The 21,469-nt window shown below is 38.5% G+C and overlaps 1 protein-coding gene across 1 annotated transcript in view; it reads right to left on the minus strand.

The window, feature by feature from the left end:
* Positions 1-893: 893 nt before the first annotated feature.
* The window catches only part of MTA3 (metastasis associated 1 family, member 3), a 95,231-nt gene continuing 74,655 nt past the window's right edge, over positions 894-21,469 (minus strand). Inside the window, exons 10-15 of the mRNA XM_012727494.1 lie at positions 20,432-20,490; positions 15,163-15,287; positions 12,605-12,756; positions 11,474-11,696; positions 4,296-4,382; positions 894-1,815 (exon numbers count right to left, since the gene is read on the minus strand). Of these exons, the coding sequence (XP_012582948.1) occupies positions 1,661-1,815; positions 4,296-4,382; positions 11,474-11,696; positions 12,605-12,756; positions 15,163-15,287; positions 20,432-20,490 (801 nt within the window). The 3' untranslated portion in view covers positions 894-1,660. The remainder of the gene's footprint in view (positions 1,816-4,295; positions 4,383-11,473; positions 11,697-12,604; positions 12,757-15,162; positions 15,288-20,431; positions 20,491-21,469) is intronic.

Consider the following 21,469-nt stretch of genomic DNA (forward strand, 5'->3'; position numbering starts at 1 on the left):
GTGTCTGGATGAAAGAAATGTTTCAACAGCTAGGACTCTTCAGAAAATGAGACGTGTCTTTTCCTCAACAAGAGTGGAGATCTCATGCAACATAACACCAGGATTCACTGTATGCCCCGTCCACTCCTCTTTTGCAGAGCAGAGAAGTAATGACCTCACAGCAGCATTCAATCAGATGGAATAAGTCAACAGCCCAAGTAGAGGAATACTACGTTCTTTAGAATTCCATGGAGATAGGCTAACTGTGATACAAGAGCAAGGGGAGCTAGGTGCAGGGTCAGGACATGAGATGCAAGTCGAAGATATCAGAAAGTAGCGATTCCAGCATCGGTCACAATAAGTCTTTGCACTATAAAGTGTGTATGTTCAGATAGTTAAGTTTCAATTCATTTCATTTCCTAGAGTTTACTTTTAAGTTTTCTGCAGTATGACTATGTCTGGAGCTGCCAGGGTGCTGATGAGATGGGAAAGAAAGATTCCCGATTCCCTTTAACCCTGAATCGAAAGGTCCCAAACTATGGGCAAGGAAAAGACATGTTCTGCCATGTTCCTTGGTCTTCTGCTCTCTGGACATAAAGCACATCGAGGCAAGGAGGGCCAATGTTCTCAGGAGCAAGGAAGTGTTTCTACAGGCCTACAATGCAGCTAAAGCCACTGTCTTTAATAAATTGCTATGCTACAAATGCAAACTAAACTCTTATATTTAATCTTTTACTCATTATGACAATACTATGACCATCAAAAATGATGCTGAAGGAAAACTACCCCGGGAAACTGTTACTTATTCCACATCCTTGCTCTAGGGTCTCATTATTAATAATTTACTGCCACTGAAGGAATCTAGAGTTCCACAAGACATGAAAGCTGGAGAGAGTTTTATTTATAAGCAAAAGCCAACATTTAAACAATCAAGAAAACTTCAAACTCCAGGACTATGGGAATATATATGTGTGTGTGGGTGCAGACAGATAGATATATATGAGTGTTAACAGAAATAGTGAGGATACTTGATTATGTTTGTGCTTACAGTCCAAATGGGAAGATAATTCAATTTTACCTGAAGAGGCATTATGTGGCCAAGCCCAGGAGAAGTACTTTGGATAAGAGGTGACATTTCTCAGTTTCCCATTCCAAATAAATTATTATTTCTGTTAGGACATCACTCAGGCCATTCCTTTCATGAATTGTTACACTCTTGGGTAATTAAAAAGATCGTAAGGTAAAAGAAGTAGGGGACAAATGCCAGATTCAAAATGATCCACTGAACACTGAAACACCCCTAGAGAGCACTGCTCTCTCAGACATAAGCATAATCCCTTCTGCTCATAAAAACATAAAAGAGCAGCGAGAAGGCATCGCAGCAAGAACATTATTACCCAGCAGAGGCAACCTGCAAAATGCAGGCTTCATCTCCAAACAACCCTCCCAACAGGAGTGTGAGCAAAAAGGTCCCCCAACGAGAGGAAGAAATAACACTTGGCAAAAGAGCTTCACTGTAGCACTGGCAGCCTTCTCTCCCACTCCACGTAGCACACACTTAGTTCCACATGGGATTAGAGAACCCATTTGTTATATATTCTGGAACCTGGCAGAGAACACTCTGGTGCCAGCAAGGGCAAAGACGTTCTGGCTCTTCGGAACAGCCCCGGAATTCCTGGGCTTACATACCATCCAGGCCGTTGTGATGACTGTAGTTTCTTTTCCCCAAAATGCTCAGAGACGTGTGATTCGGGGTAGTTAGCATCCGCTTGGTAGCTGGGGTTTGCAGGCTTGGTGCAGATCGAATTATATTAGGTTTCTTGGAAGGATGAATCTCTGACAGGGGAAAAAAAGGTTTCTCAACTCAGAACATGGCATTAAAAATCTCTGTGCACGCTCACGTTCGCTAATAGGCACACATCTCATTTTTAATGAGAGTCAATTCCTCATGAGCCAGCCTGTTTTCTCAAGGACTTGCATAATGAATCAGCTTCAAGGGCTGTTACCATGGCCTTTGCTTATCAAAAGTGAGCTGGCTCTCCTGCTAGCTGGAGCTATGCCCCATGTTGTGAATACAAAGGTGGGGGGGTGGGGTGGAGAGAGACTACTTCAGAAGGTTGCTTCAATACCAGGTTTTACTACGAGTAAGACACCTGACTCTTCAAGGTATTAGGCATGCAAAGGTTAGCTACTGAGATGCCTTGGAGAAAGACACCTCTGTAGTCTTATTAAACCAGGAAAACAGATTGTGCATGTCTGTTGTGTGAGAAAGAGGATCCCTCCTGTCACTGCCACCAGGGTATGGGGCCAGGGTCACTCACTCCTATTCCAGAGCATTCTGATGCAGACAAAATCTGACAGCAAACTCAAGATGCTTGAGTCCGAGGCCGTGCACGAAAAGCTCGGGTGGAGGATCACACATCTGTTAGGCTCAGGTGGCCAGTGCGTGGCAAAGTGAAGGGTATTATCAGTCACCTAGCCCAGAACGACACTTTCTGCACAGTGTAGGGATGGGAACAGCTGTACTGTGGGAACTGGACTTAGGGAGTTCAGTAACCTCTTCTCTGAGACCCACCTTGCTCGCTGACTCTCAGGGTCATTACCCAGCATGCAAAACACCAGCACAAGGGTCCTGTCTCCTCAGGTGACCACCAGGATTCTAGTCTCGTTTGTTGAAATTTAGGAACTCAATTTTGGAATAACTACATCTCAGCCTGATTAAAATCCTACATTTGCCAAAATATAAGCATGGATCAAGTACTAACCAAAATAGAGGTGATCCCCGCCCCCCCAAGTGACACTGATGATTTGCCAGCCTCATTTTTCATTATAACCTCTAGACTCTCTGCTCCATCTAGACTAGACAATTTGCCTTCAGGTCCTTGGGTACTGAGATCTTTGTTCATCCTAAGGGGATATTCCTTTCCTATTTTTCTACCAGTTCAAATACTCATACTCTCAAGAATGAGATCAAATATTCCTTTTTTCACTTAGTTGCCCTAACACTCATCAGAATGTACCCAGTCCATTCTACCTATAATTCTTTGGTGGGATCTAATCCTCATCTATGTTTTCCCCAAAAGACTAAGATTTTTTTGAGAGCAAGGACTCAAGAGCCCTAAGTCCCTAAATCATTAAGCACAATGTCCTGTAGAGTGAAGACTCAGAATATGTGATGTACAGATGTGGCTCAGTTAATGGGGAGTACGCAGCTTGGGGCTCGTCTGGCAAGGGCAGGACAGGACAGAGGGAACTCACGATTCATGGAAAGACTGACTAATATGCAATGCTACATTCCCTTTTTTAAAAAAAAAAAAAAATCAGAAATTCTCCCTTCCAAAAGGCTTCTAGGATTAGGTCCTGCAAGGGATACAGGCAACAAACTATAAGGCTTCAGCACCATGACTTGGGGTAGGCTGTGATAATGAGTGACATTTCTAGGGACTATCACAGCAACCTTTAGCCCCTAAGGAATAAAACAAGAAACAAGATGGCAGAGGGACATCACAGGAGGAGCTCTGAGCCTCTGATTCTTACAATGCTCTGAGAACCAAATAGTATACCAAGTTCAAGGCTACCCTTTGATTTTTAAAAGGCTACATGTTTAAAGTCGGAATATTTCATAACTACAAATCTTTCTGACAGAGCAATAAGGTTCAATGCAACTCTGAGCACATATTTCACTTTTACTAGGAAAATGAAAAAGTAAGAATATCAGAAGTACAAAAACACATCATTATAGCTTCAAAGTATATTAGGCATTGTTATTTTATAAGCTGTTTTTCTTAAAATTATAGTAAAAAGGTTACTGCTTGGTAATATTTACACTGTTTTTAATTGCAATATTTCACCATACAAACAGAAGCATTGTCTCTGATGATACACCAAGTTAAATAACAAAATCAGAATGCAATACAAATGCTCCCTTTTAAAATACACTTAATTGACACATCAAAACTATACATACTTCTTTAAAGGCAAAAAAAAATTTTTTCTTCAGTTTTATGATTTTTTTTTAAAGGAAATTAACCAGTCAATCCTTCTCTATTTAAGGGAAGAGGCAAAGTGGGTTAGAAATCATGGAAGGCTCCAAGTCAAGATATTGACTGCTCATTTCTAATTTGGTGTTTTTCCTCTTTTTGCTTATCTGTCTGAACTTATATTCATAAATACATATTTTTATCCAAGTATGTGTAGGTAAACCCATAATTTCATCTATTTGAAATATTTGAATGTAGTTTAGATAAGTCCATTTAGAATAATCAAGTATTTATAAGATACAGAAACTATTTTTTCCTTTATTAGAAAATACCCACCTAAATACCCAATGATACATGCCAAAGGTTTCCTAGTGCTTTTGCTTTTCAGAGGACTTCCAGACAGTTCGGCATGTCTGTCTGCATCTGAGGAGAGAAAGAAACATGGAGACAACCAGTGAGGCTGATTTCTTTACCAACACTCCACACATGGCAGAAAAAAAGTTGTACATGGAAAACTGTACAAAATACCCACCAGATTCCTGCATAACTTCTGTGGGACTTGAGAAAACCATTTCTATTCCTGGTTTCAGATTAGTGGATGAGGGATTCATCTGGAGAGTACTCACTTCAAAGCCCACCATAAGTGCACTAGTACACATCTTACATCTACATGCTTTCTTTTCATGTGTGCCCACCTGGAAGCAATGGGAAGATATCTCCTTTCTAGCGGGGGCATTTCTACAAGATAGTAGGCTTTCTCTGAAACACACATGGAGGTTTCAATCCTAATGTTAAGATTAGCCTTCACAGAAGACAAAAATAAGAACTGACAAGGCAGTACAGTTGGTCACCAGACAGATGGCATGGGTCTCCACTGAGAAGTCTTTATCTTGGTGAAACTGAATTCAGCTAGACTAGAGCTTCACAAGGGTAAAAATGGGCTACTTGGTTTCATCACCGTTTGTTTAATCTACCTATCCTGTGATGTCACTAGTGCTGAAGTTTAAAGTTATCTGTATACAGCCTATTTCATCCAACAGTCAGAATAATAAGATACTCTGATGGATACTACCTCATAAAAATTCACATTATACTCCTCATATCCTACCATTAAGCAGAAAGGAAAAAAATAAAGCATAGGACACAAACACTCCCTGAATTTTAATTAGCTGTCATTAGGATGGAAGAAAGAGGAACATGGCTGCATCTCATAATGAAGAATTAATTTTTAAATAGAGAATTTGAAAGGACAAAATAAAGTGCATATTGAAATATTTAAATTTGCAGATAAATCCATAAAGCTTGAGAGTAACTTTTAACAGGAAAGTTGCTACATTTATGCCTTTCCCCATCTTCACATATTTTACAAAGAGATCCCAGAGGTTTCCTGATTCCACTGAAGATTCTGTCCTTTCACAGAGACTGAGACCATATTTTCTGGCATACACACTGGAAATTCCCTTTGGCAGCAGAAATTCTCTATTAGTGTTAAAAGTGTACAGCTCAATCAAGAGCCTCAAATAATTTAGTCAACTTTCTCATAAGCTCTAACATTTTCTTTTACCAAGAAAACCCTTTTCTAATAAGAACTAAGCAGAAAACGTTGAGAAAACAACATTTGAAAAATATTAAAACAGACCAAGCAACATAAGAATCTATATATGTATCACAAGCACTGGCTAATTACTATGCAACTACTGACAACTATAAATGATTCAATTTCTTTTCCTTCTACTCAGATGACTGCCTTTGGGGGGAAAAAGTTACTAAGCCTTGAAGCTTATCACCAGTTGTTGAATAATAGTGAAAATACAGGGACAACCATAACAAGCATCTTTTGGAGACACAATCCAAAGAAAGATTAGAAAGTAGCTTGAACCCTGCAAGGATCAGACACCTGTCAAATTACTGTCAGTTAATACTAAACAATTCCTTCCTGATATTACTAAGTCACCTGAACTTCAAGTTCTATTTGGGATGAGGATGAAAAATCATCTTTTATTAATAAAATTCCGCTTGAATAGACTATCCATTATTTCTTCAATGTTTTAGACAACACAATTGTTTTATTAGCAGTAGTAAGATTAACTTTGCCCTTTGTACCTTTACCCTTTATTAACTTTATATCTGTTGTAAGGCCCAAAGGAAAATTGCCAAAGTGCTGCAACTGACAGACTTCCATGCCACCGTGCATCAATAAATCCATCAGAGGGCCACCAATGCCATATTCAATATTTTTCATTTTGAACTATGCTACTCTGCTCTTAATCTCTCATTAATGAGATTAATGATGGGATGTTGCAAAATAACAATTTACAGAGCATCTGAGTGGGAGATCAAAGCTCTTTATAAAAAATTTCTATTTCAGTAAGTTTCATTTTAAAGAAAATGGTGGTAAGAATTACCAGTCTCAACTAAGACATGAGGGTGAAAGGTGCTAAAAATACCCAGTAACCATTTAACACCAAAATGCAGCTATTAATTACATACAGTGAATACAAGAGAAATATATCCTGTTCCCAGGGGATGATCATAAACAAAGGATTATCAGGCCCACACTTGAGGTTTACAAAATTTGGTCTGCATTCAAAATCAGACCAAAGAATGACTGAAAGCGATTGTTTCTTGTCAGTCATTCTCTCAAATTATTCATCGAATCTCTTTCAGCAGCAATAATCCATTAGTATTCATTCAAAGTGCACAGACAGCAACCTGAGAAAGGCCCAAGGAACCCGGAAGGAATCAAAACCTGCTTAGAGAGCGGGAAAACATCTGCATCTCTTTCAGTCTCAGGCATGCCTGTCTCTGGCCTCCTAGAGGACAATATACACCTCCTTGAGGTAAACTTAGAAAAACACGGCTGCTTTTATTGCAATTCACAACCAACTTTTCTAAAATGTCTTAGAAATATTAGGAGAGAAAATGAAATAGAAAAATTACACACTAGACTAAAATTCACAAAAGTATCTCATGGACTTTCATGATGGCTGTCAAAATGAAACCATGAAATTTTCTTAAAGAAACTCTATGAGGCATAAAACTTAGGTACCACAAAAAATAACAAATTCAACTACATTATTTGTAAAACTCTGCTTAGCAAATACATTATGAAGTTAATGACAATGGAGGGACATACTGGCATCACATATCACAGATCAAGAGCTAACTTCCTTGAAATATAAGTTCCCAAAAGTCAATAAAACTTCTATCAGAAAACAGGCAGGTCAGGGAATGAAAACATTCGACTGATGAAAATACAAACGGTTTTCAAAAAGATGCAAAGATTTCTCTCATTCAAAATGAGAAATTCAAGCTAACATAACTTACATTGACACCTGTCAACTAGTCCTGATTTTCAAAGACAGATCTTGCTACCAAGGTCCTAGAGAATTGGGCACACTGTCAACTAGTCCTGATTTTCAAAGACAGATCTTGCTACCAAGGTCCTAGAGAATTGGGCACACGTGTGTAAATTTTTAAGTTTTTCTGAGGGCAAGTGAGTAGTGACTATCCAAATTCCAAATTCTTCTTCCCTGGCCCAGATGTTTTATTTTTTAATTTTTATTCATATATCTGCATGAAATCTGCATAAGGATATTTATTGCAATGTTATTTATAATAGAAAATGATTAAAAATCACTGGAACAACGTCTAATAGGGCACTGTTAAAGTACAGAAGTATTGTGTAGCTGATGTAAAAAGGAGGTTCTCTTTCTATGGACTGGTATAGAATGGCCTTCAAATATATTAGGTCAAAAGTGCAAAGTACAGAACAGACATTAATAACTATATAAAAGCCAAAAATACACCTACTCAGATTTGCTTTACACAGAATTTGTCTACCATAGACACTAATGACAATAGTCAACTCTATAGAGAGTAAATTAAGAATGAGAATGGAGATGAGATTTGTCACCATCTTTGTGTTAGAAAAATGTCATGTAGCCCATCAAAAACAATCTTTATTTAAAAAAACCTACCAAAAGTATTAAAAGCAGTCAAAAACAATTTTCTCCTAAGGCTCTTTTACAAAGTATGTATAATAACAACTTGCTGAGAAATCTCTAGAAAAACTGAGAACATTTTCGTATAAAGTTTTGAGATACTCAGGAAGATGAATTAAGATAATAAAAAAAATGCCTCTGGGAGAACTTCAGATTGGGGATTCTGCTGCTGTCATTCAAGTCTGGTTTTCAACTCAGAAGCCACTTAATTACCCATGTAAGCACAAAGATGGCAGGTATGTCAGCTCAATCCACTTCTCTAGGCACTTGGGCTTCATCTATGTATGGAAGACTGCTAATACTCCTTCTACTTAACTTTCCCCTCTGAGGCTCTTAAACTGAGGTCCTAAAATACTGGCTGTGATGGTGTTGCCCAGAAGCCAATGTCACTAAAGGATCAACTTCTATAATGCTCTCAAGAGCCTCATAATTACAGGAAAAAATGATGCTCCTTTCCCAATACCGTTTAAGTCTTAAATAGTAATCGTATGGTGTCAAGTGACTACAGCTCTTGGATGACATCATCTTGGTAACTCAGTGGTGTCTGACAGAACAAATGAGGACCACCATTACCACATCATGGCTTCTGGAATTCTCAGAGAGTCACAGGGGGAGAAAAGACAGGTTCTCTAAAACTTGGTCAGTTAATAATCATGCCATTAGGTTGTAAACTAGGTACCTCTTTGTGCAATGTTTTAGTTTTCAGTCTGTCAATCCACTTTCAATGAGCACTACCTATGTGGTAGAACAGGCATACTACTAATACATTTAGTATGGACATGTATTCACATATAAAGCCAAATTAAAGTAGGTATTTGGGAAAATTAATTTTCCAAATAATTTTTCACACACATATATATCTCATATGTAGGTACTTGCAGTATTTTTAAACATGTTGGCCACATTATATACTTATTTCAGCTTTAAATTATTTTTTACAAATAGGCAAGCTCTTCTCATGATTCAAAACTAAAGGCATTTACTATGCTCAGTCATGTCTCCTTCCAACCCTTTTCCCCCAGCTTCCCATCTCACAAATGCCATTATTTTTTACCTTCCTTGGTATTACATACATATAAAAACAGATTACTCTAACATTCCTTTCTCACTGCCAACTTTTCAATGAAAATAAAAGCCAGAGTATTGGTATAATCAATCAAAACATCTCCCTGACCAAGGGTAAATTTTTTAGTATTCACTCAGTTCAGCTTATGTTCTGCCCATCTGAGTTTCTCTCCTTGGCACCTCACTTCTTGTTACCATGATCTGTCATCTCATAAACCAAGGCCATAAAATAACTGCCTGTGTCAGTGCTGCCCAGGGGCAAAGGATTAACTTCTATAATGCTCACAACAGTCTCACAGTTATAGGGGGAAATGATGTTTCTGTCCCAATACTACAAGAAATTATTCTAAAATGCCGCAATTGGCACTCTTGATCCACCAGTACCTAAAAATTACAAACTTTCATCTGATCTGAAATTACATACCTAATGATTCATAGTGATTAATCTGGGATACCAGTGGAAGGGGTCACCAGCACCTTTTGAAACCCAAGAAGAGCTTACAAAATAAACAGAAACACCTATCCACTCTCTCCCGGTACAGAACTAACAAGCCAAGGTGAAAGGATCTGCTGAGGGTAACAAGTTTCATCTAAGAAAGGAAATGATGACAGAATTACATGCTAGGAAAAGGTCTAGTTATCTTGGGGGGGGGTGGGAGGAGGAGGAGAGGGGAGAGGGAGAGGCTGCTCAAGCTATTTAAATCTCGATGTAAATCTGTAACTTGACCAATTAAGGTAAGTATAAAATATACTCTCCCAATCTGATCACAGTAAATGATTGAACTCTTTTATTATCTGTTTGTAGAAACTATATGCAGGTGATTTAATTTTGAGTCTTTTTTAGAGCAGCATAACACCAATTGAGAAAAAATTTAAAACGAGGCAACTGAAAGATACACTTCTTTGAAGAGTAATCAAAAACAATCTGCAAATCAGAAACTAGCAGAATAGCCAGGGGAAACAGAAGCTTCCCCAGCAACCAATTCAGACTGAGATGGTTTCTTTTCCATTCATAGGAACAAAGATGATCCTGGATTCTGGCCAAATTTCATGGAAAAATTTCATTCATTTTCTTTCTCAAATGCTTTATCCTTTTCATTTAAGAAATTATGTATAAAATGTGTTTCAAATGAACTAAGCAGTTTAGATGAACATAAATATTTTCCAATTCCTTGAAATGGGTAAGAAAGGGGAAACAGAAACCTGTGAAAGCTTACTGTAAGACAAAGTTCTCAAATATACAAGAATCTACTGTAGCTGAATTCCCATCTGTGGGACTCAAAGATTAATAGCAATTTTTGTTCTTTTAAAGTACTTTTCTTGTAAAGCTTTTACCTGTAAGTTTCAAAGCCTTTCAAATGTTCTGCTGAAAATTATCCTTAGGAACAAAAAGTATTCATCATTCCTCCTCTTTCACGGATCTCCTCTTTAAATGAAAATGGGATGGCTCATAACAAGAAGATTATTACCTCACAAGGAAAATCATCTACTGAATGAATCTAGGATTCCCTATCTGTTCAGTCAGGTGACACATTTTCTTATTCTTTAAAGGGCAAAAATTTGGTGGCATGCCAACACTGTAGCCAGGAATGTATCAAGACTATAATCACAGTTAACACAGAATTCATGAAGAGTTTTAGGGGAATATAATTATGAAATAATCCACAACTTCTTGGCACATATGACCTTTGTTCTAACAACAACAACAAAATGAAACATAAGCAAGACTGAATGTGTTGAAAATGAGAGTAAAAAAGTCACATAAATGTTATAATATTTATGATAATATGATTATGAAATGGAAACCAAATTGGACAAATAGAAAGAATGCTCAACCCATATTTTTGGACACTTTGGTAAAAATATGCATTTTCAAAAACTCACCCAAAAGACTTCTAATTTCATTATAATTTCTTAAATCTTCCAATAAATGCAATATTTGTGATAAAGCACTGTGAATTTCCTTAATACTGTATAATTGTAAAAGGTTTGTGAAAAAATAAAAGATTTACAAAGACATACAATTTCTTATTAGTGCAAATTGGCAACTTTTATTTAAACCTAAAGAATTCATGTAAGATTGAACTGCAGGTGTCAATTATGGGTTTCCCTCCTGAGGGGTGATACCCCTCAGGAAGGTAAAAACGCCTCGATGAGGGCTGTCAGCAACTCCATCACAGAACCCTGCTGGGCAGCAGTACCTCCCATCAGCTTCTTGGTGAGCACTACTCTTTCATAAAGACTGCAGAAGTCTCAGTGTTTTCTTTCAGGTTGGCATGATACAAATGGCAGCAGACAAAAACAATGTTAAAAAAAAAAAACAAATAAAAGGCTGTACACAAGAACTTATGTTTATTGCAAACAAAAACAAAAATGAGAGAGAGGGAAAGAAAGAAAATGGTCAGAAGCACAACACATAAGGTTAAGAATTTAAAAGCATCTTACATTCTGCCCTAATGGCAGCATAATTAATAGGAACAAACGGCCGTCTTGCTGCCTGCCGCAGCCGGAGGGTATTTTTGCAGACCTGACGAGCAAATTTTGTGAAATATGTAGTGTGAAGGAAGAAAGCTTGGCGGGTCTTCACAGCAGATTTTGGGCTCCCGGTGTTTCGGACCGGCATTCCCTGCATGGCCTGGCGGGACATGTGACTTCTAACACGGGAGTCCTGCAAAACAGGCAGCAACAAACAGGTAAAGAGGAGAACCTGTCGAAACAGCAGCCCTGCTTGCATCACCCTCAATGAAAAATGCAGTTTGAAACCTTCTGCTGAAGCCCCTATATCGAATCCAACACCATGTTTTCCAAACAGTGCGTGGTACTACTGGGAAGGAGAAGGGGGTATGGGAAGAGACTGGGAGGAAGGGGACGTGATCACACGCTTCTGTTTTTAAATTAAGCCTAGCAGCCCAAAATCATGATCACAACAGCAAAACCTTAAAAAGAAATAAAAGCAAGCATCACTAAGGGGGTTAATATTACTACTTAAAATTTTTCTAATGTCAAAGGAATCCTGAGATCAGTTTAGTATTCAAAAATAGCCTGTCCAGGGAGAAAGGTGCCTGGTGTCTTTGATCTCTCAGAATTTTACCAAAATCACATTTCACCTGTTATTCACTTCTGGACTGAGCCCATACCTTCCAGCCTCTCCTATGACAGCCCTGAGGCAGAAAAGATGCTCAATTTGTATCTATTACTTTACATATGACATATTTTCCAACAGTGTCTAAAAGTTGCAACCTGTTTTCAAAAAAGCACTTAACACAAACATTTAATTCTGACGTTCTCTACTTAGGCTAACACCTCCTACACACACTGCTCTCCTTTTGTCTGAATATCTCACAAGATCAATATTTTGAATACCTGAAAATTTTTTATTTGTTCCTGTGCTACTCTCCATCACCACAATATTGTGGTCCTATGTTTAGCTATAACAATAGCTTTGTTTTTAAACTAACCCAGACTGTACTTCTGGCTTTCAAGGAGTAATCTAACCATTGAAAAACACGGCATTTCTCTATACCCACCAAAACAAACAAACAAACAACAACAAAAACCAAACTACTGCTTGTGTACCTCTGTAGTTGGGCTGGGAGACAACTTCTCTTCTTCTGACTGGGTGGGCATTTTCAGGCCTCCGTATTTTTTCCAATAAAGCCAACAGGTTGCACATAATCTACACTGCATGTTGGGGGGTCCCCAAGAATACCACTGATGAGACTGTGTAGCTATAGATATAGGAAAAAAGCAAATAGTGTTATAGTTGAAATATACATATAACCAAACATATTTTTTATATATATGTAGATTTTCCAAGACTCAGAATTCATGAAGTCATTTCCATCTACATCTTGAGTGCAGTAGGTGAAACATCCTGAATTACGTGTTGTGCTGCAAAGGGAGATCTTATTAATTTAAAATGTTTTCTATTTTGTAAATTTCCAGAAATAAAGTCTACCACCAGGTTTCCAAACCCATGATTCAAACGGGCCCTACTGATAAAGACAAGAATCAGACAGAAACAAGTATATACACACATACATACATACACACACACACACACACACACACACACACACACATATGCCTTGGAAAATATTCTTCCCTTGGATTTGTATATACATACATACATACACACACACATATATCTGCTTTCCATTCCTTTACTTTAGTCAAAAGACAAAATGATTATTTTAATATTTTCCCTTAAAAAACAGAATCCCTTTCAAGACTGGAAGTCCACATCGAGTCAGCCCTGCACAGCTGAGCTCACAGCATGCTTAAAACCTAATGATACAGTTGATTTATCACTTTGCAAAATACTGCAAACCTGGGTTGGTTTTGTTCTGCAGCGTAAATTACTGTCATATAGCATCTAAAGTCCCACCATGTATCTGAAGTTTAAGACAGAAAACACTCACGTTGAAACATTAAGTTAATGAGATACATAAATCATTGTAGTTCTATAAATTAGCCTTGGAAAATATTCTTCCCTTGGATTTGTAAGTTAGCTTTCTCAGTTCAAGATGTTCAGTTAGCACATCAAGGCATTAATACTTCACAAACCAATCTCAGGGAGAGGAAATACAGTGGCCATGATTATCACACTGCCTTTTAGTTTGTGGAGAATAATACTGCACATCTTATACCATTAGGTGTTATTTCGGGGGAAGGGGGAGCCGGAGGTGGGTGAGGGGGGTTCCTTGTAAACTGCAGCCTGAAGACCTTTCTTCTCATGATTTAAAAATGGTGACAAACGTGTTTGTTACATAATTAACTCACAGTCAGCTATAAAGTAACAAATGGAAAACACCAAATTCTGTCTTTCTACAAAGATTAAGTTTTATTTGTTTATTAAGGTATATTTTATTATAGATTATTTAATATAGAGACCTAAAATATTATAAAATACTGCTTATTTGTCATGCACACATAAAAATGACTGGTTATTTAAAGATATGTGGAAGTACATTAGAGCCTAAAAGGGGTTTGTAGATCAAAAATAAAAATTTATCTATAGGATTCTTTTTATTTTTATTTAGCTATACATGTACTTCGAAATCTTTTAAGAATTTCCAATTCAAAGACTTTTATGATGTGAGCTATATAAAGTCTTGACAAAAAGAATCTAATTTTCCACAAACTATTTCCATTTGTGACCCCATGATGTAGAGGGTGGTTAGGTAGATACCATTTCTATCAAGCCAGTAATTCTCTGGCTCACACCTTCCCTGGTTTCAGGAGAGATAATTAGGTGATTTGGTTTTAAAAGCCTTTTCTAATGCTTAGGGCTGGTGTGCAGTAAGGAGCAAAGTGGCAAACTTCCCTAATCCCTAGGTGTTAGGGCAACAGGCCACCTCCACCCCAAAGAGCTGCTGAGAGACAAAAACCGGCACCAGGCAGACTTTTGTTGAACTTTCCTTCCATTTTCCAGTTTTCCACTCAAGCAAGCCACGTTGATAAGAAGGAAGCATGGCTGATAATATCACCAATAAGTAAGGGACCTTATATATAATGTGACCTTTTAAATAAGCATAAAAGGTATATAAACTACCTAATAGTTGACCTCCCCAACTCAATTTAACACTGAGGGCAAATATAAAAAACACCATCCACCTCTGGTAGGTCTCTGACATGAACAAATACACAGGGGCCCTGAGGCCAAAAGCAAGTATCACGAAACAGTAGTCCCTAAACTGGTGCCTAAGAGAACCTGGGCTGAGATGACGCAAAGCAGTTTGTCCACACTCAGGTCTTTCCTACAAAGAATTATATGGAGTCGCTAAGTTGTCACAGTATAACATGACACACTAACAGGGCTTTTGGTATATTTCATGACACAGCAGACCAAAAGCTGACAAAAACAACTGACAGCAGACTAAAACTGCTGCCTCGGGATAGCCAACAAGCATAGGCCTCCAAAGGACCCCCAGGTGGCAAAGGAAACACCATGCCAAAGTAGTTATGTCCAGGTGCAGGTGAGGTGGGCTTCTCTTTACTCTTCACTACTCTGCCCTCCATGCAGGACCCGCTCCCCTCCCCTGCCCCACATTGCACAAATAACTGTGTGTCACTGCACTTGATCCAAGGCAGGCCCCAAGCCAGAAAAGACAGCCCTGCTGGAGAAGACTTACCATAGCAGCTCTCACAGGCTCGCCCCAAAAGAGGATTCTGTGGCTGGAATGTGGTCCCCACAGCTCCGTTCACAGTGCCAGGCTTACCATTGCTTGTGGATATTTGGTTGGGATTTGGTTTGCTGCTTTCAATGAAATATAAAGTGATGTAATAAAGTGGCATGTATAACAAAGACAAAAGACTATTTTATACCCCAGTACTGATCTAACAACACATTCATATCTGAATGTTTGGTGGAGAAAAAAACAAACTGGTTAAAGTAAGGCGTTAACATGAACCCAAACCATCTTTATGAAACAGTGCTATGTAAAAACCATTCCTTTATTTAATCAAAAGACAAAATAATGATGTTAATATTCTCCCTTTTAAAACAAAATCCCTTTCAATACGGAAGACCGTATCAAGTCAGAGTGTCATGCCTGACACCCACAAGAGATACAGCCGTATCTCTTCCCCATCCAAATATAATTTCCTTAAAAATATTCTGATATTTTTGAAAGATACACGTTATTAAGCTTTATCACTTATCACAAATTCTCCTGAGAAAATGATTTTTTGGATCAAATTAAGCCAAAGGCAGTGAGTGTGCTCTGTTCAGAGACAGCCACGCCCCCGTTCCTGCTGCTGGCTGAGGACCGCTGGCTCTACCCCCTGGCCCTGGAGGCAGCTGCCCAAGAGGCACACGGCAGAGAGACACTGCGTGTGACCAACCCAACAGAGGGACCCGAACATCTCAGGAGATTAACTGCTCACCATGATCTCTATTACCACAAATGTGTATGAAGACTATACACAGCATCTGAACGTACAAAAACTAGTAAATGTTATTTTGAGGATTTTCATTCAGAATATAAAAGTTTTGGAGGACAAAAGGAACACCTATTAAAATTTCCCAGAGCCATGATTCTTCAGAAACATGCACCTCAGTTTCTACATACTAATGTGGGGACACGGCTGCCCTCCTCATCTAGGACACTCACTCACTGAGGAACAGCCATTGACACTACACAGGACACACCGCTCGTCCTCAATGAACTCCCTGCTCCTCTTCCCTTACCATGTACTTTTCCAGTGCCTAGAGTAAACAAAGGTGCCTGACCTCAGGAGCTTTCATTCTAGCGGAGCTTTCATGGCTACTGCTAGAGACAAAGTAAGCAAAATAAATTAGCAGATTATTTATTGGAAATCAGCACCGATGGACTGAATGCAGACTACCCTGTGCAGTTCAGACGAATCTGAGTTCTCAACTACGAAATCACTTGAGCTTCAACAAAGCCACTCAGTGTTTCCTTCTTTGCTGCTTCCCCTTCTCACAGTTCTGTTTACTGTCATCTGACTTGATGACAAATTAAGGTTTCGTACTAACACCACTGCCCTGGCTCAGAGGTGACACCTAGTCACCAACCGGGAAAGAATCGTTTAACCCCCGTGAGCACTGAGGTCCCTATTCTACAAATGGGTATTATTTACACTTTAGCCAGCAATGTATTTTTGAAGATTGGTATTAAAAACACATTTTAAACAAGGCAGAACTATTTACAGTTTTCAGTAACAACAACAACAACAACAACAAAACATCCCACAAATTAAAAGTAGTGGTTTAGACTATCCAAGATTTCCAAGAGTATATAATAATTAATATTCCTTATTTTTAAAAATATTCCTATTTTTAAAAAATTTACTGCATATAAGTGGTGGATCCTTGAAATCAAATGACTGATAAAATGTCAGAAGGCTCCCTAGAAATATAAAAATTATTTGTTAAACTAAAGGCTAAATATAAATACTGAAAAGGAGCTGATACAAATTTACAGTAGAGTTACCGGAAAAAAACCCCCACAAATTTAGTTATTCAACTGAATCTGTATTATCCTTTTATTTACTAACCCACGAGTCTTAATTTTAAGTATCATAAAAGGAAAACGTGTAAAGACTGACTATAGATTTAAAATGTGCTGTGAAAACTAAGTACCTACAGATGCTCGGGGGATCAGTGACTGATGTCAATATGACCATCTGAATAGACACGCACTGTAACACAAACACTTGAAAACATGCTTCCAAAGCCGCATCATAGGGAACTGCTCTCACTTTCACCTTATGCCCAAATCATCCCTCCTCTCACCAGTGGTCCAGATTCACTCTCCAACCCCTCTTGATCCTGGAATCTTCTGATTATCGTATAAACATTTCTCTCACTGCTCTGTCCTATCACCCCCCCAGCCCCAAGCCCCAACTCGCTCAACTGCCCTTTCCAGATGGCTTTCTTGAGAACTGTCTGTACTTCCTCAGCTCATACGTAATCCTCACCACTACATTAAGGATCAACAAAGACCTCCATATGTTGCTGAAGTTCTTGGCAATGTCTTACCAGCACTACTAAGCACAATGACACTGTTAAGCTCTTTCTCTCTTTGAAACACATTCCTCTCAGCTTTTGTGAGAATGCACTCACCTCCAGATTCTTTTTTAGCTACCATATTCTCTCTAATATAGCACTGATTTATTCAAGGCTTGATCCAAGAGCCTTTTTCCTAAAGCACTCCCCAAGAAATTTCTTCCATAGTTTCAAAATCAGTATTAATCGCTGATGAGAAACTTAAATTTGTTATTCTCGCCTAAGCTCATCCCTGAGTTTAGGGCTAATATATTCGGCAGCACATTTAACATATAACCTTTTGAATAGTGCAAACACAAAATGACATGACCTGGTTCTCTGTCAGTTTCTTAGCCTAGCAGCCCATCTACCCATGCCAGCCAGGAACCTGAGTCAATCACCACCAACAGCACACCATGCCCAGGGCCACGACTCTGTCTCGCTCCCACCATCACTCCTCCCCAAGAACCTCCTAGTCCTTACGTCCACTTTCCCTCTCCCCTTCTCCAGACCATTTCCACAGCAAAGTACAGTCGTAGGTACTAAAGTACTAGTTTGATCATGGCACTTCCTTGCTTAAAAATCCGTTTCTCCTGCTTACCAGATGGGGTAATCTCCTGGCTCTTGCCCACTACCCTACCAGACCCCTTCACCTTTTCCTCAGCTCCTCAAATATATTCTGTCCCTTCTTATCTCATGATCCCATAGGTCTGGGATCTACCACAGACTTAACTCCTCCTCATCCTTCTCTAGAATCTTCCAGATAGTACTGAGTCTGGTCCCTCAGTGTAAGTTCTCCTAAGTTATTCCTCTTGGGCCTACCTGGTGGTCAATAGCTGGGTCTCACTCAGCACCATCAGCACTGAGGCCTGGGTTCTACTGCCCGCCAGGGAGCTGACCCACAGGCAGACCCCTCCTGTCTCGCCAGTGCTCTCCAGCTCCCCTGTTTCAGCAGACCCCACCCTGTCTCTGGTGGGTTATCTCACACTCACATATATCCCACCCCATACCTCTGGCCCACACCTCAGTTCTTCTATTCAAAAATAAATTAAAGGAAAAAAAGTTATTCTTCTTAACTGTAGTCCTCATCACACTGGGTGCTAGCTGTCTGGCATCTATCTCCCGCAGGGAAGTGTAGGCTGCAGAAGACAACCCGCCCGTCTCCAGAGTCTTCCTAACTCTAGCACTAACAGGAAGCTCTGCATATAGGAGGCTGCCAGGCTCAAACGAAAATAATTCTTGATCTATTATTTGTTGTAAAATCTTTCATTTATTTCACATCCGATGGGAAACTCTTCAGAGGGCTCAGATCCTTAGCAACTTAGGAATGCAGCTTCATCTTTTCTACATGTGTACAGGCTTATGTGACTTTTTAAAAGCACGATTAGAAACTCTGTCTTGGTCTCTAGCCATTCACTTAAATCAGGGGTTGGCATAGTAACCTTTGTGGATATTGTAATTTCTGCTGCAACTGGACTCTATCACTGCAGCACAAAGCAAACTGTGGCCACCACGTTCCAGCCAACCGGGGATCACAAAACAGGTCACAGTCAGATGTGGCCTGGAGACGACCACTTGTTGGTCTTTGACTTAGATCAAAACTCCGAAATCAATGCAAGGAGAACAGAAATAATTATCTGGGGTAGTTGTTCAAAACTGGTTCAACATATTTCTCCTCTGCTGTGACACACTGCTACGTTTAAGAAAGTTGGTGTGCTTGCTTCTGAAAGTCTAAGGCATGTGGATCACAACAGTGCTTTCTGGAGGGAATGGCTCTTTTATAAACTAGTCAAATAAAATTTATAATTTTCTAAAATATCAGAAACCACTCTGCAGAAGAGACATTATAATGCTGAGTTAAAAATTATGGTCTCTGATCAAAAACGGGGGGGAGGGGAATGCATGGGACTAGGGTGGTGGCACAGGGGTGATCTGGTGATGGAAAAAAAAATGTGCAAAATGATGTAAAAATAAACTTTGTAATAAAAAAATTATGGTCTCTGTAAATTACAGGTTTTTAAAATTAAGCTATAGTTATCTGCTTGAGGTAAAAGATTAAAAGATATACCACAACTCATTATCTATGAATAAAGAATATTATATGTAAAATATGTATAAACTTATCAAAATTCAATAAAAATGCTAGAACATAGAACAACTGTACTGAACTCTGAGTAAGGAAAAATCTTGGGACACTGAACTCTGTACTAAAATTCATTTTAATTCCCAAAGACCCTCTGATAGCACTAAATGCCTGGTGCTCAATAAACAAAATTTTCTCAAGCAAAGGAACAACAGAGCTCTTAAAGATCTAAAGAAAACATTACGACTAATTTAAAACAGCAAGCAGTGCTTGCTTTGGCAGCACCTATACTAAAATTAAAACAGAGCAAACAAAAGAAAATAGGCATTCGTTTGGCTAGGACAATGATTTCTAAAAATCCATCATATCACCCAAGGATGCTATCTGCCAGAGGCTAGGCACTAAAACAATCAAATGCCTTTATTTCTCCAAATTTTACAAAAATATGGTCCTGATTACCTTTCCTAGCCTTTCTCCCAAGCAATGTATATTACCCAAATAAAACCCATTCTACACCAGAAACTTCAGAGGTTGTTAGCTTTCTGAAACACATTTGCTTCAAACTATAGACTTTCCCTGAATTTGATGGGAGAACAGAACAAGCACCCTCCCTGCTGCTCTTGGTGTGTCTACCTCACATCAAGGGGTTTGTCTCACCAGCCGTTTTCTTTCTAAAAAAACCATTTTAGCGGTACAATGAGACATGCTTTGAGGATAAGAAATTTTTCCCAAACTGACCAACATGATGTATTTTGTATTGACAGCATTAACACCATAACAAGTATTTTAAAATATCTCCATTACTTACTAAGTTGGGATATACACTTGTTTCAGCTTACTCTCGGCTTCTGCTGCTTTTAGACGTTTCTAATTCAAAAGATAGATAAGACATTTTACATGCAATGCTTAATAATTATTATAACCTAGTCTTTAAGAAAAAAAAAATCACAACAAAGTGGAATATTAAAGCTTAATTCAAAAATTACCATTTTAAGATTGGTTTTTCATTTACACGCATATTCTCAAATTGGAGCAAATTGTAAGCAAAGTCACTAGAATCTGAGGTATATACAGGCAGCAAAAACATCTGAACACAAGCATTTAAAAAATTAAACCAAGAACAACTTATTTCCCATTCCTCTGTGAGTGAATCCACAGGACTTCTAAGTAACCATTTTCACCTTTCATATTTAGTTTCTACTTTATTTCTTTCCTTTCTGCGGGGGGAAAACCTACAATCTTTTCTTTGGAAAAAATATTCAGAGATGGTTATTTTCTAAAATCCATTCAAAGGAAGCAATAACTACTCTAAGTACAATTAAATAAGCATTACCTTCAAGTGGGTGGGAGGTAAGCTGTAAATTTTAAAGCTTGCCCGAACTCACATCATATTTTAGAAACAGGAGTCAAATGCAAGGAATGGGATGGGAAAATTTCTACACACAGACACACAGACACACACACACACACACACCTCTCATGCTGAATCCACAGAGTGTATAATAATGAACGCAAATAGAGAAGGAAAATAATATATCGTAGATAACCAAAACTAAGCCGAACCAGAATATAAAGCAGCTCTTCATTTCCTCAACGAGAACAAAACAAACATTAAAGAGAACAACTTAAAACTTTAAAGACAGAAATGAAATCTGAATAATTTTATGCACACACTATGAAACTATCCCTGATACCATCACTTCAATCATCTTTAGAGCCTCCTTTACACTGCTTTGAATAAAACAGGTTTCCAGCATATACAGCTTCCGTTTGAAATAAGCACCTTTTGAGCTATAAGACACTGACACCAGAAATTATTCAACAAGCCCTGGATATCTTATTCACT

The sequence above is a fragment of the Condylura cristata genome, unplaced genomic scaffold, assembly GCF_000260355.1.
Source record: "Condylura cristata isolate star-nosed mole 26May11 unplaced genomic scaffold, ConCri1.0 scaffold00020, whole genome shotgun sequence".
Lineage (NCBI taxonomy): Eukaryota > Metazoa > Chordata > Mammalia > Eulipotyphla > Talpidae > Condylura > Condylura cristata.